A 17,291-nucleotide genomic window follows, 5' to 3' on the forward strand; every position below is an offset into this window, starting at 1 on the left:
GGAGCAGATCCCCGGGTCCCTGGCAGGGGCCCCACCGCATCACGCTTGTCCAAAGCCTCCTCACAAGCTGTTCAGGACCCAGGATCCAGCCCAGAAGGTAGTTAAGGAGTCTTTACAGAAAGTCCCCCTTCCACATATATATTTTAAGTCGGGTGCTTTTCTCGAATCAAAAGCCAGCTAACAAGTCCGGTGGCCCCTGCCTTGAGACAGTAAACAAGAGACCTAGTGTATAATTTGATGCCCGACACTGGCTGGGTAACGAGGCTTCTCAGCAAAGCATGCTGGGGCTCAGGCAAGACAGGCAAAGCAGAAGAAGATTCAGACTCCAGGCCCAGCCCAAGTCACAGCTCCCTGGGACCTTGAAGCAGTGACCTGTGCCACGTGCTCAGGGCAGACCCCTTAGCTCGGGGGGTGAAGCTTAGGGAGACGGACCCGGGAGAGGAGATGTAGGAAGGCAGACGGAAGAACACCAGACTGGAGTCGAATCAAGTCAGAATGACAACCAGGAAGCACTCAGTGTGAGCCTCCTCTGCTCCAAAACCTTTCCTGCTCCCCAAAGTGCTCTCCCCGGTCTTGAGTCCCTCCCAGGCTCCCTCCCTGGGTTTTCAGTATCCCCAACATAGCCTTGGTCCACCCTGTTGTCCAATGCTCTTCCCTGCTCCTCCATCCACCTCTACATGACCAAGTCCTACAACCACGGGGGACACCCTCCGTGGGAAGCCCCCTCCCAGCAGAGGGGTGCAGTGTCCTCCCGGAACCCCCCACACGCCAGGGCTCAGCAGCCTAACCCTTGTTCAGCACAGGCTGCCCCAGAAGCAGCAACTGTGTACTTTTCTTATCTTTTCCCCACAAAGCAAACTGAGACAGACCCAGATATAAATGCCGGCCCGGCCCAGCACCCACCCCATCACCCGGCCGTTGGATCATCCCAGTACGGATGGGATTCTCCCAGCGATTCCACGGGGATGGTACCAACCTTAAGACCCAGTAGGCCATGCCACCACCTCCCCCTGGCCCCAGGACACTGACTCAGCTCCTCCCCCCCCCCATCACCCCATCCCTCTGTTCCCTGCCCTGGAAGGGAAGGCTGCTGACAGCAGGAAGGGCCAGCAGGGAGGTGGCAGGATGTGCGGAGGCTGAGGAAGTCCAGGCACCAGGCAGCAGCGCCGGGTCATCACATTCTATGGGGACTGACTGTGGGGCTCCCCGGCCACGCCCCAAGCAGCACAGCCCACTCCTCACTCTGAGACACACCCTGGTCCTCCCCCCTCAAGCCCGGGAAGCCACCAGGCTCTCAGAGTGTCCCTGGAGTACCACACCTCCCTTCCAACACAGCCGGGTGGCCAGACTGACCTGGAAAGGGGGCTACTTCTCCCCCTAAACTGGGGATGAGGGACTCTCGGGAAAATTCACCAATGCTCCCTCCCGAGCCTCAGTTTACCTGTCTATGAAATGGGCGTGGTGGCGGCGGCAGTGGACGCAGCTGTGAGGGTCAATAGGTATGGATGACCTCGACTAGAGTTCATACCTCACCTGCCCCCACCCACCCCCTCTCCCGCAGGCCACCGCCACGGCAGGCCTGCCTGGCCCAAGCCCATACTCCCGGGGCCCTGAGAACACGGCTGACACTCCCACCCCCAACATGGGATCCCAGCCCACGGGGTGGGCGGTTCCGGGCAGGCGCCCTCTCTCCGCACTCCCCACCTGGGTGCCAGCGCCCCCCCCCCCGCACGGGTGGCCAGTTTTGTCAGGCGAGGCTAAGGGTCACGGTGACCCACCCCTCCAAGCCCGGGAGCGCCTCTTCCCAGCCTGGGCGGCGGTCCCCCCCCCCCCTCCCCCCCCCCCCGAGCCAGGCCAGGCGCCCCGGAGTCAGTGTTCACCTCGGGGAACGCGGGAAGGGGAAAGGGTGGCCCCGAACCCGCCTTGACCGGGCGGGCAGGTCCCAACTCCCCGGGTGGCCCCGGCTGCTGGGGTGCGCAGGTGAGATGGCGGGGGGGGGAGGGGTGTCTGGCCGCCCCCCCCCCCCCGGACCCCTGGGCTCCCCGGTCTGGCCGCCTGTGGAGAGTGAGGAGGGGGCCGTCCGGGCTGGGGCGGGGACGACCGGCTCTGCCGGGCCGGGACACTCACCGTCATGGCGCTCGGGGCGCCCCGGGGCGGCGGGAGCCGGAGTCAGGAAGCTGGAAGGGGCCCTCAGGCTGGGCTCCGCGGCGCCGCCGCCCCGCACGGCCACCACCACCACCAGCCACGGCCGCTCCGGCCCGACTCCGTTCCGGCGCGGCCCCGGCCCCTTCCATCCGCCCATAAAACTTTTTTTTTTTTTTTCAAACTTCCTGGGAGGACCCCAGCGAGCCAATGAGCGGCGAGGACGCCGGGACAAACAGCGGCGGGGGCGGCGGGAGGACCAATCAGAGCGCGCGCCTGCGCTAGGGGCGGGGCGTGGCCGACGCGACGGGACGGGGCGCCCGGGCGGCGGGGCCGGCGGATGGGGCGGCGGCCAGAAGGGCGGACCCGCCTGGCTCGGGCGGCCGGGCGGCCGGGCGGCCGGGCGGCCGGGCCGCTGAGAGGAAGGAAGGGCTCGGCGTGCAGGTGACTGACGGGGTCCCGCGGCGGCGCGGGGGCGGCTGGGCGTGGCCCGTGGGCTCCCCGACTCCGCCGTGCAGCCCCAGCCTCCGGTCCCTCGACGGAGCGATGGGTTCCACTGGGTCGGGTGGGCTTGGGGTCGTGGTCGGGACGCGGTCCCGACAACCTGGTTACCTGTCTCTTTTGTTCTCACCGCGGACGGCGCGAGGAGCGGGGCTCCTGGTTCCCGCCCCGCCCCCCCCCCCCCCCACTTTACAAAAGGCTCAGAGATGTGGGCAGAATTGCCCGAGGTCACGCAGTAAGAAACAGCATTGCCCTCCGCGGGGAGCCTCCGTCCCCCCCACCCCTACCTCCCACCTCCCACCTCCCCCCCATAGCTTCTGGCTGGGGTGATTCTCTCATCCCGGGACAAAGACTAGCTTTTTTGCTAGTTAAGAACACTTAAGAGGCGGGAACCGGTGGCCCACACCTGTAATGCTAGCTACTCTAGAGGCTGAACTCTGAGGATCACAGTTCGAAGCCAGCCAGGGCAGGAAAGTCTGACTCCCTCCCTCCCCATACACCTTCCAGAAGACTTTGTCCAGTGCCCCCCAACCCCTCTCCCAGTGCCCACTCCCTGTACCCACTCCTTGCCAACTGTTCCTGCGTCGGAAAATTCCACCAAAGCAGTACCAAGCCAGGCGCCAGTGGCTCCCACCTGTAAATCCTAGCTACTCAGGAGACTCAGATCTGAGGACCTCTGTTCAATGCTGGTTAAGTCAGCAAAGCTTATTCCACAAGGGCAGGTGTGCCTACAGTGTTCAGGGAACAAGCAAACTGAGCAGGCATGAGTCCCTGAGTTCAAACTCCAAGCAAGCAAAAAAAAAAAAAAAAGCATATTTTGAGTTCTCTAGTGTCCCGATAGCCTTTATGGCATAGCCATTCAGCCCTCTATTACCTTAAGCAAGGTACTTTTTCTCTGTGGGGTATTTCTCCCTTTGTAGGTTATGCTAATGCTATTATTACCTCCTGAGGTTGCAAGAGGGATTAAGCCTTGGTCCAGGTAAAGCACCTAGAACAACTTTGGTGTCCCTCATTCGCTTTCCTGAGTGGGGCAGGGAAGCCTGAATTACTTGCTGTTCAGTTATTTCCTTCATCTTTTTTTTTTTTTTTTGACAGTCCTGGGGCTTGAATTCAGGGGCCTGAGCACTGTCCCTGGCTTCTTTTTGCTCGAGGCTAGCACTCTATCACTTGAGCCACAGCGCCACTTCTGGCTTTTTCTATATAAGTTGTGCTGAGGAATCAAACCCAGCGCTTCATGTATGTAAGGCAAGCACTCTACCACTAGGCCATATTCCCAGCTCCTTCATCTTTGATTTGGGGTTCAAAGTGACCGCAATTATTAGACCCATTTCACAGATACCAAAAGGAGGCTGTAGGGATTGAGGACATCTCCCCGCAAGCATCTCCTCTTCCCCGCCAGGAGAATCCCGTACCGTCTGTCTCTGCATCTGAAAATTCCTCCACTAAAGCAGTATCCAAGCCAGGCACCTGGGGCTCCTGCCTGTAATCCTAGCTACCCAAGAGGCTGAGGTCTATGGATTGTGATTCGAAGCCAGCTCAGGCAGGAGAGTCCATGAGACTGTTTGCTCCAATTAACCACCAAAAAAAAAAAGCTGAAAGTAGAGCTGTGGCTCAAGTGACAGATTGCCAGCCTTAAGCAAGCAAAGCTCAGTTATCATACCCAGGCCCCGAGTTCAAGCCCCAGGACAGCACATACAGAAAGGCAACATCCGCGTGTGTTCTCTCCACACCACTGTCTTCTGGCACTCGCCTGTCTTTGTCCCCAGATAAGGGAATCACTGCAGCCAGAGAACGCCAAGCTCAGCTGCCATGTCTGCTGGTGACTCTGATGGCTTGCGCTGGAGGGAGGGGGATTTTGTTTTGTTTTTTGCCAGTCCTGGGGCTTGAACTCAGGGCCTGAGCACTGTCCCTGGCTTCTTTTTGCGCAAGGCTCGCCACTCTACCACTTGAGCCATAGCGCCACTTCTGGCTTTTTCTATATAGGTGGTGCTGAGGAATCGAACCCAGGGCTTTATGAGGTGAGCACTTTACCACTAGGCCATATTCCCAGCCCCAGGGAGCCTAGCACCTAGATCAGGCTGAGCAGGGTTTTGATTTTGGTTTTGCTTTTTGGTGCTGGTTCTAAGGGCTTGAAATCTGGCTGGGTGCTCGCCCTTATCTTTTTCACTTAAAGTCTAGTACTCTGCCACTTGAGCCACAATTCTACTTCCAGCTTTTTCTACTGGATAATTGGAGAAAAAGAATCTCATGGGATTTTCTGTCCAGGCTGGCTTTGAATCTTGATCCTCAATTCTTGGCCTCCTGAGTGGTTGGGATTACAGGTGTGAACTACTGGTGCCTGGCCTGAGTCTTAGCTCCCTCCCGGCTTAGTGACTTTCCCTACTGCCACTTCACTTCCTTGTCTGCATATGGACCTCAGGTGGTGAGGGCCAAAAGCAATCAGGCACACCGTGGACAGAGCAGGGAGCTGGACCTAGAGGAGGCACACCGTAATTGCTGGTCATCACCGTCATCATTACTCAGAGAGCTCCCCCCCACTTCCTCCCCCTTCTCGCCACCAGGACTTGACTGCCTCTTCCTGCCAGCTCTGCTGTGCAGTGGTGACCTTTAATTAGTCTGATAAGGTCATTCCTGCCCAGCTTGAAGGTACCACTCCACCCAGATAACTATATCTGCCCAACCCCCACAAACAGCAGAAAGGGAATGGGAGCCATGTGTCAGTGGCTCACACCTGCCATCCTAGCTTTGAGGTAAGAGCCACAGGCTTCTGAGTCTCAGGCTTTTCTCTGCAAAATGGGCATCCTGTCTTTAAGGTGCTCAGCCTACTGCTGGGCTGAGCTAACTCTAGCGAGGATAAGCGGCTCGTGAGAAAGGAGACTCCCGGAGCCATCCTGTGGTCCCCTGAGATGGGGCGGCGGGGGGCGGGGGGGGGGGCGTTTGGCTCCACTGTGAAGGCGACAGGGGTGGGGCAAGGCATAGTTGCCTCCCCTCTTCGCCCTTGAAGAAGCCCTGACCCGAGGCTTGAATGTTTACAGGTCCCTCTGGGCAGGGGGTGGATTATGTAACACCAGATGTCTGCAATTGGCACTGGCCCAGGTCTGAGACTCACTTTGCAATCCCGGAGCCCCTGCAGGCCCGCCCTGCCTCTCCCCTTCCTCCTCTTCCCCCACCCCTCCCCAAGCTCTGCAGCCAGGGCTGCCGTAGAGCTGCTGACTGGGGCAGTCAGCTACACGATTATCCAATCACAGCTCACCCTGCAAGCTGGCCGTGACCCCTCCTACCCCCGGAGGTGGGAAAACCCACCAAGAGCTCAGCTGCCACTTTTCCCTCCACACCGGAGACCCCCACCCCCTTTACAGCCCCCACTGTCTCTTAACTAACACCAACCTCCTCCCTCTTTGCCCCTCCAGCCCCTGCTAGAGCCAGCCTACCCTTTGCCACCTGAGGACCCCCAGAGATAGCAGGTACGGATTGAACAGCGTGGGCCGGTCCCCGGGCATCCGCCATGAGGTCACCAGTCGGCCCTTGAGTGGACTCCCAGCCGTGCCCTCTGCTGGTCTCTTGTCTGCCTGTCAAACAGGGTCCAGTGTTGGCCGCAGGTCCCTCTGGTGGGATGGGGTAACCCTGGCCATAGCCTCACCAGCCCATTCTACCACCAGAGGCCCAGTTTCCCATCCCCTCACAGAGCTGCCAGGAGAAGAGCTGCCTGCCTGACTTGTTTGCAAAATATTGTCTGACTGACAGGGCCTTAGGGCTTTGCTTGTCCCTGATGTCAGGCCGTGGGCTTCCGTGGGGGAGGGCAGTACCAATCACAGATTTATATTCAGCCCGTGGGCTGCTCGTTTGCCAGTTGCTTTGCGTAAGGTTTTAACGTTAAATAAGCTAGAGGGTATTCTGTACATTTCTGGTTGTTTTTTGAAATACCTAAAGATGTGGAAAGTCACAGAGGCACGGCTCAAGAGGTAGAACAGTTGCTTAGCAAGTGGGAGGCCCTGAGTTCAAGCCTAAAGTAGGAAAAAAAAATGTGGAACTCTCAGTACTGCCGGCTTACCTCTGTAACCCTAGCTACTCAGAAGACTGATCTGAGGATTATGGTTCAAAGCCAGCTAGGCAGGAGACTCTTATTGTCAATTTACCAGCAAAAAAGCCATAATAGAGCTGTGGTTCAAATATGCTAGCCTTAAGGAAAAAAAGCTAAAGGATAGCACCTGGGCCCTAAATTCAAGCCTCAGGACTGGTGTACGTATGCGTGCACCTGCGTGTGCATGTACACACACACAGAGATGTGGAAATGGTAGGCTCATCTTCCTCAAAGCATCTGAAGGGGGGGTGTCAAACAAATACCGCCCAACCCCCACTTGTCACCTTTGTTACCTGCCTGGCCTTCAGGAAAGGTTTGTGACCCTACTTATGTGAAAGGAATGAGTCATAGATTTGGACACAGACACCCACAGCAGAACCCTAACGTGCTTCCCCTTGGAAGTCATCCTTCTTGGTGAAACTTGAGGCCACAGCAGAGTGTAGAGACTAGCTCAAAGTCACATGGCATGGCAGGACAGGGCCCAGGTGTCCCTCGTCTGAAATCTGCAGATTCTCAGGAAGGGAAGCTAACTGCCTCCAAGTACATGGCCAGGAGAAGGGGCTTTATAGAGGGGTGTGCTGTACCATGCCCCATTATAGCCCTGACCACTAGCCTGGAGAGCATGACTCCAATCCCCCAAGAATGATCTCATGGTAGCAATCTGGCTCCCCTCTGACCCATACTCTGGCACACAGGAGGGCTAGGTGTCTGTGAGTGAAAGAATGAATGAGAGGCTGTTTGTGGATGGGGTGGAAGCTTTCCCCTGTTGCTAGGAAACTAGAGCCCCAATATTGCTATTTCCTCTTTGTTCACAAAGCTCCAGATCCAGGAAGTATGAAGAAATGACCCCAAAAGAGGAAGAGCAAAGTTGTCATAGCCCTTGTTAGTGATCAGAGCCCCTCTCAGGCCCCCCCATTTCACAGAGGGGAAGCCTGGCCACTGAGAAGTTAGTGGGAAGTCATGGAGATCAGAGCAGGGCCAGGAAGCAGGGTGAACAAAGGTGGGCAGCGGAGGTCCGGAGCTCTAGTTTGAATCTAGCCAGTGACTGGCTCCCTGAGAACTGCCCTGCTTCTGTTTCCTCATCTGTAGTTAAGAGGGAGAGCTCCACCAGCTGTTGGCAGCTCACGCCTATAATCCTAGCTACTCAGGAGACTGAGACCTGAGCATCACAGCTCAAAGCCAGCCCAGGCAGGAAAGTCCGTGAGACACTTATCTCCAAATAGCCACCAAGAAACTGGACATGGCACTGTGGTTCAAGTGGTAGAGCACTAGCCTTGAGCACAAAAGCTCAGGGACAGTGCCCAGGCCCTGAGTTCAAGCTCCAGGACAGGCAAACATAAAAATTTTCAAAAGAGGGACAGCTCTAACTAGTGCCAAGGCCACATTCAGGAGTTCCGGATCGCCACACCAGTGCTCACGGCCACATCTGGCTTCTTAAGAGGCGGCATGGGGGAAGAACTGACCTAGGACAACAGTCCAGAACAGTCTGTCTCCTCTTCTGCCTGTGCTCGCTGCCCGCTCTGACCTCACCCCTCTAGAGGCTGAGGCTGATGAGAACAGCCTGTCTGCAGGTCGTGGGGAGGGTGAGGCAGAGCCCTGCTCCAGCTGTAGCCAGGCTCAGCAAGCCTCGCCCTCTGTACACATCTCTGTGCTTCCAGGCTCCTAGAGAGCCTCTAGGCCCAGTTGGCTATGGGTACCTCCTCAGCCCCCTCTGCCTCTCTGGCTCCAGCTCCCTTCCTTCCCCCTCAGCCTTTCCCAGACCTCCAGACATGGAAGAACCTTGCCGTCAGGGACCATCAGAGATCAAGTGACATTTGCCTGGAGAAAGACAATGTTACCTTCCAGGGGAAGTGCAGCAAGTTAGAAGAAAAGCCCTGGGCTTCTGACCCTGAGATCATCTAGTCATCCAGGTCTCCAAATTAGAGGTGGCTCTAGTGACCAGCTTCTCATGTACATGGGCAACTCCATGACAGAGCCAGCCACAATCTGAACAACCTCAGGAGGTCAGCCTATCTCCAACGTGACTCCTTCCCTTTCCCCTTTCTATGTGCCCAAGCCCATAACCCAACTACCGAATCGGCCTGCTTCTGGTCAGTCAGTGAGTCTGTGCCTCTGCTTGGTTCTGATTCCTCAGGCTTCTCTGGCTGGAACTGGAAACAAGAAAGAACACAACTTAACCCAGGTCACCCCTCTGGGGCCCATCCATCCATATAGCCACCTTTTCAACAATCCAGTCACCATCCATCCATCTTCCACCTAGCACTCAGCACCAAGAGACCCAGGAATCTATCCAACCCTCTAACAGCCGCCCTATATCTCTATATTACCTAACCATCATCCATTTAACATCCACTATCTGTCACCCATTCATATTTCCATCCTCTTCTTATTTACCATCATCCAACCATCCCATATTTATTCATCCTTCCATCATTTACTCATTTGCCCATCCTTCCAACATTCATTCACATCTTTCATCCATTTACGCATCCATATGTCCATGTATCCATCCATCCATACATCTATCCATATACCCATCCACCCAGTCTTCCATTCCCCAACATACACTCATCTGTCACCTAAGCCACATTCATTTACCCCATCATCTGTCCATCCCCCATCATCTGTCCATCCCCCATCATCCATCATCTACCCAACACCCATCATCTGTCCATCCTCCATCATCTGTCCATCCCCCATCATCTGTCCATCCCCCATCATCTACCCATCCTCCATCATCTACCCAACACCCATCATCTGTCCATCCCCCATCATCTGCCCATCCCCCATCATCTACCCAACACCCATCATCTGTCCATCCTCCATCATCTGTCCATCCCCCATCATCTGCCCATCCCCCATCATCTGTCCATCCCCCATCATCTACCCAACACCATCATCTGTCCATCCCCCATCATCTACCCATCCCCATCATCTGTCCATCCCCCATCATCTACCCACCACCCATCATCTGTCCATCCCCCATCATCTACCCATCCCCCATCATCTACCCAACACCCATCATCTGTCCATCCCCCATCATCTGTCCATCCCCCATCATCTACCCATCCCCCATCATCTGTCCATCCCCCATCATCTACCCATCCTCCATCATCTACCCAACACCCATCATCTGTCCATCCCCCATCATCTGCCCATCCCCCATCATCTACCCAACACCCATCATCTGTCCATCCTCCATCATCTGTCCATCCCCCATCATCTGCCCATCCCCCATCATCTGTCCATCCCCCATCATCTACCCAACACCATCATCTGTCCATCCCCCATCATCTACCCAACACCCATCATCTGTCCATCCCCCATCATCTACCCACCCCCCATCATCTACCCAACACCCATCATCTGTCCATCCCCCATCATCTGTCCATCCCCCATCATCTACCCATCCCCATCATCTGTCCATCCCCCATCATCTACCCATCCCCCATCATCTGTCCATCCCCCATCATCTACCCAACACCCATCATCTACCCAACACCCATCATCTGTCCATCCCCCATCATCTGTCCATCCCCCATCATCTACCCAACACCCATCATCTGTCCATCCCCCATCATCTACCCACCACCCATCATCTACCCAACACCCATCATCTGTCCATCCCCCATCATCTGTCCATCCCCCATCATCTGTCCATCCCCCATCATCTGTCCATCCCCCATCATCTACCCAACATCCATCATGTACCTAACACTCACCATCAACTCACAATCCCACCAGCTTCTCTCTTCTTGCATGCATTTGGCATCCATATATTCACAGATCAGCCATCCACTGAACTGGGCCACTCCTTTATGTCAGCCCTGGGCTGGGAGTCACAGCCCCCACCCCCACAGAGCTCATGTTTCTTAGGGGAAATGATAATCCACTGTGACAGATGAAGAGAAACCAAACTGCCAAGCCCAGGAGGGGGACATCATCGGCCTAGGAGTGAGGTGAGTATTCAAGAAGGCTTTTCAGGACAGGACACCTGACCTAAAACTGAAACAATGAACAGATGAGGGAAGGGGAGAGCATGGTTGGCGATGGGAACCGCACGTGCAGAGGCAGAGAGATGCGTGTCCAGGGACCTCCAGCTAGAACAGCAGATTTGCCAGAGGCAAAACAGGGTTGAAAGAAAGGGAAGGAGGCTTGAATGTCATGCAAAGCTTTTTTCGAGAGGGATAGGTTGGAGTCCTAGAGGGACCTGGGGAACTCTCTGCTTTGCCCTGTGAAATGCATCTGTGAAATGCCCTGTCACCAGCCCCTGAATCACTCAGAGCCTCCGGTGGAGTAACTCTGGCTGAAGTCTTCCTGACACCCCACCTCCCTTGTGACAGTCTAGCCTGCAGCACTGGGTACAGCACAGCGTCCATCAGCAGTCAGTGGCCACTGCCCTGCTGTCCTACAGATCTGATGGCCACATGAGGGCGGGACCCTGCATCTCTAGTGTCCTTGCACTGAACGACTTGAGAGTCACCTGATCCCAGCGTGGGAGAGATGCAGGGGAGAGGGCCTCCCCTGTTCCACCGTGGGCTTAGAAGCTTCTTACGTGTTATGGTTTAATTTCTTACAACTTGGGCCTGTGTGACCCTTGGCAAATGCTAACAATTCTGAGCCTGGGTCTACAGAACACATAAGATGCGGTGCCCCAGTGAGCCCCAGAGCCTGGAAGCCTTGCCATCCATGGAGATGGCGGCACCGTCCTGCACCCCAAGGAGCGAGGAAGCCGTATCACCTAGGGAGAAACATTCTGTCCTGTTATATGGCCAGAAACGGAATCTAGAAGAGGCTGGGTGGGTCAAGAGAGCTGTGGCGAGGTTGCAGGACTCTCCCTGCCTACCGCCTTCAGATGAATGAGCTGGGCTTGCACAACACCTACTATGTGCCAAGTCGCCTACTATGTGCCACGTGCTGGACCTACTGTGCACACAGCCATCACTGAAAGAGCTCCTCTTAGCAGCCAACTCTACTCCGTGAGTGCTTTGGAGCTTCCTCCTCTTTGCTTTTTTGTGGTGGTACTAGGACTTAAACTCAGTCAGGATTTGGGTTCTGTTCCTTAGCATTTTCCCTCAAGGCCGGTGGCTCTACCACTTGAGCCACAGCTCCATTTCCGGCTTTTAGCTGGTTAATTAGAGTTCAGAGTCTCAAGGATTTTCCTGCCTGGGTTGGCTTTGAACCTTTGTCCTCAGATCTCAGCCTTCTCAGTAGCTAGGATTACATTGGGTGAGAGCCACCAGCAATCAGCTCGGGCTTCCTCTTTGTGCTGAGGAGACTTAGGGGCCAGAGAGGGATGGGGTACGTCCCTATTTGAGCTTAGCAGGAGGAGCAGAGACAAGGGGCACATTGGCTGCAAACCCAGGTAGAGCAGATATGAGCCTCAGAGCCAACACACACTACGAGTTGTGGGGCCAAGATGAGAGAAGGCCCTGGCCAGAGCGTGTGCCTTGAGGACTCAGGGTGGAAATCGGGTGGGAAGCACGCATGGCACCATTTGGCTGTGGCTTGATATGAAGTACAGGCTTAGGCGGGTCGGTACTTCTGCGGACATGTGGCCTGGACTGACCTTGAACTGTGATCATCCTAATAATCCCTGTCTCCTGGGTGGCTGGGATTATAGGTGTGAGCCACCTCACCCAGCTCACGAGAGGCCTTTCTGGAAAGTCTTGTCTTGGCTTCCTGGTCACCCTTCACAGTGGGACCGACTTACCTGTGGCTCTGGTGGGCTGGGACCTCCCAGGTGACCCCTCTCCTCCACATCAGCTGGAGTGGCTGCTTCTGGCCCGCTTGTCACTCGGGCTGTTGGCCACTGGGTGGAGGTGCAGGCAGGGCTGAGCAGCTCGGCTGGGCTGCGGGGCTGCTCCGCCGCGCTGCGTCCATTGAGCAGGCTGGCGTCTGTCCAGCCTTCAGGAAGGTGCTGGTGCTCTTGCTCCTGGGTGTCCTTTGTGCCTGGGGGGCCCAGATCTGGCCCTGAAGCCTTGGCTGCGTAACCCCAGGGCCCGGCAGAGTTCTTGCGAGGCAGCTGGGCCTGCAGGAGCTCCAGGAGGCCTTCCCAGTCCAGCCTTGGGAGTCGGGCCCAGGCCCCCTCCCCGGGCGGCTGGAGGAGGCCCAGCAAGTCCCTCCAGTCGAGCTCGGGTGGCCTCTCGGGGCCCTGTGGGGGTGGGCCTCCCCGCTCCAACCCCCAGCCCATGATAATGGGGATCTCAGGCTGCCGGGAGGGCGAGCATGCCGCCAGGCCTTCCCAGTGCTCTGGGGGGTTCACGGGCTGGCAAGGACTTCCCGGGCCCTTCTCGGGGGGTTCCCCCCAGGCCTCTGGCTGCCCCCAGCTTTCCCCGTGCTCCCTGGAGGGGCTCCTCCGTGTCCCCTCCAGGCTGGGCTCCTCCAGTCCTGGCCAGTCCCCGCAGCTCGGGTGCTCCTCCGGGCTGCCCCAGCTCCTCTCCTGGTGTCTGTCTGTCCGTCGCTCTCTCTCCTGGGGCCTGGCTGATGTCCTGATGGGTGGTGGGGAGCCCCGGAGCTGTCGTCGTCGGTCCCCCTCAGGTCGCCTCTCGGGATGAGGGGCCTCTGCTCGGCTCCGCGGGGCTGGTTCTCCCTGCTTGCCAGGGGGCTTGGCCGCCTGAGGATGAGGAGGATGAAGGGCGGGTGAGGCCGCTGTGGGCTTCAGCCAGCCACCGGGAGAGGCAAGGCTGTCTCCACAGCAGCCCGGATCAAAGCCGGTGGGGCTCCCTCCCCCTGGGGATCAGCTCTTCCTTCTCACCCACTTTCTGCAGTCCCAGAAAGAGATCTGTGAAGATCTGCTCACTTTCTGGGGCTCCCTGCCTGCCCCCCCCACCCCCCACTGCAGGGTATTGATTCCAACCCGGGCTATCAAGTACCCAAATTTCCACCCGCAGGTACCAGTGAAGGAAGGATGGAGGGTCTGTTTTCCAAGGGCCAACGCAATCCTTTACCTTTTTCAGAACTACTGGGGAGAGGGGAGAGATGGGCACCCCCAGACTGGGGCTCTGACCCTCCTGGATGACCTCCCTGCCCCAGATGGCTGCCTGGCACCCGGGGGGAGGGGGGAGAAGCCCTACCCAGCCTGTGGGGCCCGGCTGGCCGTGCTCACCTGCCTACCGGGGGCGGGGCTGGGCTGTCTTCGGAGTTGGCTGTGACCTTGGCTGGGCCGTTGTGACCGTCCCTCATCCTGAGCCTGGAAGGTTCCTGGGGCCTCAGACTTCCTATGACCAAAGGCAGCTGTTTCTGAGGGATTTCAGTGTGATTCCATTCCCAGCACCTCCCCCCAGCCCTTTCTTCCCATCTTAAGATAGGGGAGAGAGGGGAGCACCAGAGACCCACCCTGAGCTCATTGGAGGGTCCTCATGAGGGATAACCCTCATTAGGGCCTCAGTTTCCCCTGCTGAAAAATGAGGTTGGTCGGCACGGTCTCATTGGCCTCATGGGTATGGTGAAGAACACAGGAGAAAAGGGTGAGGGAAAGGAGCTGGATGGGGAAGGGGCGGGCCTTGGCTGTCACTACTTCCTGTTACTAACCAGCAGCCCACCAGCCATGAAGGGCAAAGGTTAAACTAGTCCTGGGGGGGGTTTGGATTTATTGAGCACCTACTGTCTACCAAGCACCTTGCACACATCATCAATCACAATGTTGAACAAACGTTTATTGAGCATTTCCTGGGTTCCAGATGCCAGTCCTTGGGATGCCCGAGTCCACTTCACCCTCTGCGACCCAGGTGGCAGGGACCAGGGTAGACGGTATGGGCCCTGTACGCTGGTCCTTCTGCCCTTTCCTGTTCACATTGTAAAGTTAGGATATCTTAAGCTTCTTCTGTTCTCTCCTCAGAGCTAATAGGCCTCCAACACTCAGCCTTGAAAACTCCAGAACATTCTAGCTATTGGCAAAAGAGTTTTTAGCATGATGGGAAGAGAGACACAACCCTTTCATCACCTCTCAGCCTTTTGGCTAAAACTGGTGGAGAAACCATCTTTCTTCCCCAACAGGGAAAAAGGCAAATTTCACACGCAACAGAAATAACTAACCAGCGGGGAAAGCCCCTGTTTCCGGGAAGTCGTCTTGCTACGTAATGAACAGGGGATTCGGTACAGTGGCTCACACCCGTAATCCCAACTACTTGTTAAGTGGAGTTAGGAGGTTCAAGACCAACCCCAGCAAAAAAAAAAAAAAAAAAAAAAAAAAACGGAGTGAGACCCTTTCTAAAAGCAAAAAGCCCTTGGCGGTTCACATTTGAGCTGGTAGAGCTTTTGCCTTGTGAGCACAAGGTTCCAAACCCCAGTGCCACCAAAAAATAAAAAAAATAATTAAAAAGCAGGAGCCACAAATAAACTGTGCACGTGTGTCCCTCCCCTAGTGAGGGAGTTGTAACAAAGGAACCACAGCAGGAAAAGCAGTGAAACTCCTATTATGTCCAATTAACTTCCAAAAAGCTGCAAGTGGCGCTGTGGCTCAAGTGGTAGAGCGCTAGCCTTGAGCAAAAGAAACTAAGGACAGTTTCCAGGCCCAGAGTTCAAGCACAAAACCACATAGTACAGAGGTTGTGTGGGGGGGGGGGAACAAGTGTGGGGCTGGGGTGTGCTGTGTGCAGCACCGCAGGTGGGGTTCCCGAAGGCCAGTGCAGGTTGGGGTGGTTCTTAGTGGTCCACGCCGATGACCCATTTCCTGGGGACATCTCAAAGGCGAGGGTTCCTTGACCCGCTGTGATTTTAAATCAAATCTGAGGTGATTGTTTCCTTGCTCTGTGATTAGAGGTCCTTGAGTAGGCCTCCCCAGAACTGAAAGCTAAAATCTAGGGGAGACTCTTCTCCCTACTGGTGGGGAGGGGTGGGGAGAAAAGAAGGACAATGGTGGAAGACCCCCCACCAAGCCAGGATTCCAGCTTGCTCCACAGGCTTTCTCTTCCCTCCTCCTTCCCTGAAGGTCTAAGACACTAGAAGATTCTAAGACACCCTCCACCCCAGACACACAGACCCAGCTTTTCTGATGTAGGGACAATGGCCTTTCCCAGGGCCACCTGCTTAAGGGTTGATGTCATGACCCAGGGATGACCAAGTTTCTTTTGGAAGGTTGGGTGGACTGGCTAGCCTGCAGTGCCTTTAAAGAACCAAAGCTAGATGTCCCATCGATCTTAAGGCAGGACCTTTTCCAAATAATCATGGATGCTTATGTGATTCTCGAGACTGCAAAAACATTTAACAGCCCTTCCAGAGAAAGGTCCCTAACGTTGAACAACGCCTGCACAGAGTAGATGCTCAACATAATTATGTATTGGGGAAAATACAATACTACAGCCACCTGCTCGTAAACTCAACCTGCCCCTTCTACAAATGCATAGTTTAAAATGTAGTAGTAAAAATGTAGTATTCTTTTTGAAAAAAAAATTCCATGTAAGTGGAAAACAAACTTACTTGTTATAAGACCTTGATTAAAAGGTAATGTACAAGGCAGATGCTGGTGGCTCACACCTGTAATCCTAGCTACTCGGGAGGCTGAGATCTGAGGATCAAGGTTCAAAACCAGCCTGGACAGAAAAGTCCATGAGACTCTTGTTTCTAATTAACCACCAAAAAGACAGAGGTGGAGCTGTGGCTCATGTGGTAGAGTACTAGCCTTGAGCAAAAAAAGCCAAGTGAGAGCTCTAGGCCCTAAGTTCAAACCCCAGTACTGGAAGGGAAGGAGGGAGGGAGGGAGGGAGGGAGGGAACTATGGACTTTGAGTGAAGTCCCAATGCAGGTTTACAGACTGTAACAGAAGTAGACTGTGTATGTCTAGGTAGGGGTATCTGGAAATACCAAACTCTGGGCTCAATTTTGTTGCAAATCTAAAAGTGCCTTTTTAAAAAACAGGCAAAAAGGTATTTTTTTTTAAGGCCAAGGAGAATCACTCCAGTGGGCTGGAGTGGACAAAGGTTTTCTCTTGGATAGTAAATGGACCGAGTTTACTGGAAAAGGAAATTTGAAGAATGAGAGTTAGGGTTTCTTGTGCAGATTCAAATCTCAGAGAAATGATCCTCAGGGGTAGAAAAGAAAGGACCAGTAGTCCCTCTATGTGCTAGAAACCATCTAAAACTAGATTGTAGATATGGTTGTACTTCTCCGTAAATACACCAAAATCCATTGATTTATACACTCACAGTTCTGAGACTTCCAGATCTGCGTCCCCCTGACCCCCCACTTTCTCGTGACTCAAATTGAATTCCAGTTCTAATCTTTGAAATTTCAGGGACTGCACCGCTGGGGCTCGCTCTCAGCCTGATAAGATGTTTTCGTTCCCAGCCATAGCCTGGAACTGCAGACCAAGGAGGATTTCCAGGCCCTGAGAAAGCAATGCTTCATCTTCAAGTCTGTAATTCTCTCACTCCAAATCTGTGGTTCCAAGCCACCAGGCACTGTGGCTCACGCCTGTCATCCTAGCTACTCAGGAGGCTGAGAGCTGAGGATCATGGTTTGAAGCCAGCCTAGGCAGAAATAGACCATGAGACTTTTATCTCCAGTTCATCAGCAAAGAGCTGGAAGTGGAGCTGCAGCTCAAGTGGGAAAGCACCAGCCTGGAGGC

The 17,291-nt window shown here is 55.3% G+C and overlaps 1 protein-coding gene across 3 annotated transcripts in view; it reads right to left on the reverse strand.

Annotated features, from left to right (window-relative positions):
• Nucleotides 1-13,806, reverse strand: part of LOC125358527 (TRIO and F-actin binding protein) — a 34,072-nt gene extending 20,266 nt beyond the window's left edge. Inside the window, exons 1-4 of one of the 3 annotated variants that reach the window (XM_048355715.1) lie at nt 13,675-13,806; nt 12,438-13,340; nt 8,797-8,874; nt 6,075-6,212 (exon numbers count right to left, since the gene is read on the reverse strand). In XM_048355715.1, coding sequence (XP_048211672.1) covers nt 6,075-6,212; nt 8,797-8,874; nt 12,438-12,917 — 696 coding nt within the window. In that variant the 5' untranslated portion in view covers nt 12,918-13,340; nt 13,675-13,806. Of the gene's footprint in view, nt 1-2,127; nt 2,280-6,074; nt 6,213-8,796; nt 8,886-12,437; nt 13,341-13,674 lie in introns of those variants that run through there. The other 2 variants (XM_048355739.1, XM_048355729.1) reach the window with 2 other exon arrangements.
• Nucleotides 13,807-17,291: the final 3,485 nt, after the last annotated feature.

This window comes from Perognathus longimembris, chromosome 1 (genome assembly GCF_023159225.1).
Source record: "Perognathus longimembris pacificus isolate PPM17 chromosome 1, ASM2315922v1, whole genome shotgun sequence".
NCBI lineage: Eukaryota > Metazoa > Chordata > Mammalia > Rodentia > Heteromyidae > Perognathus > Perognathus longimembris.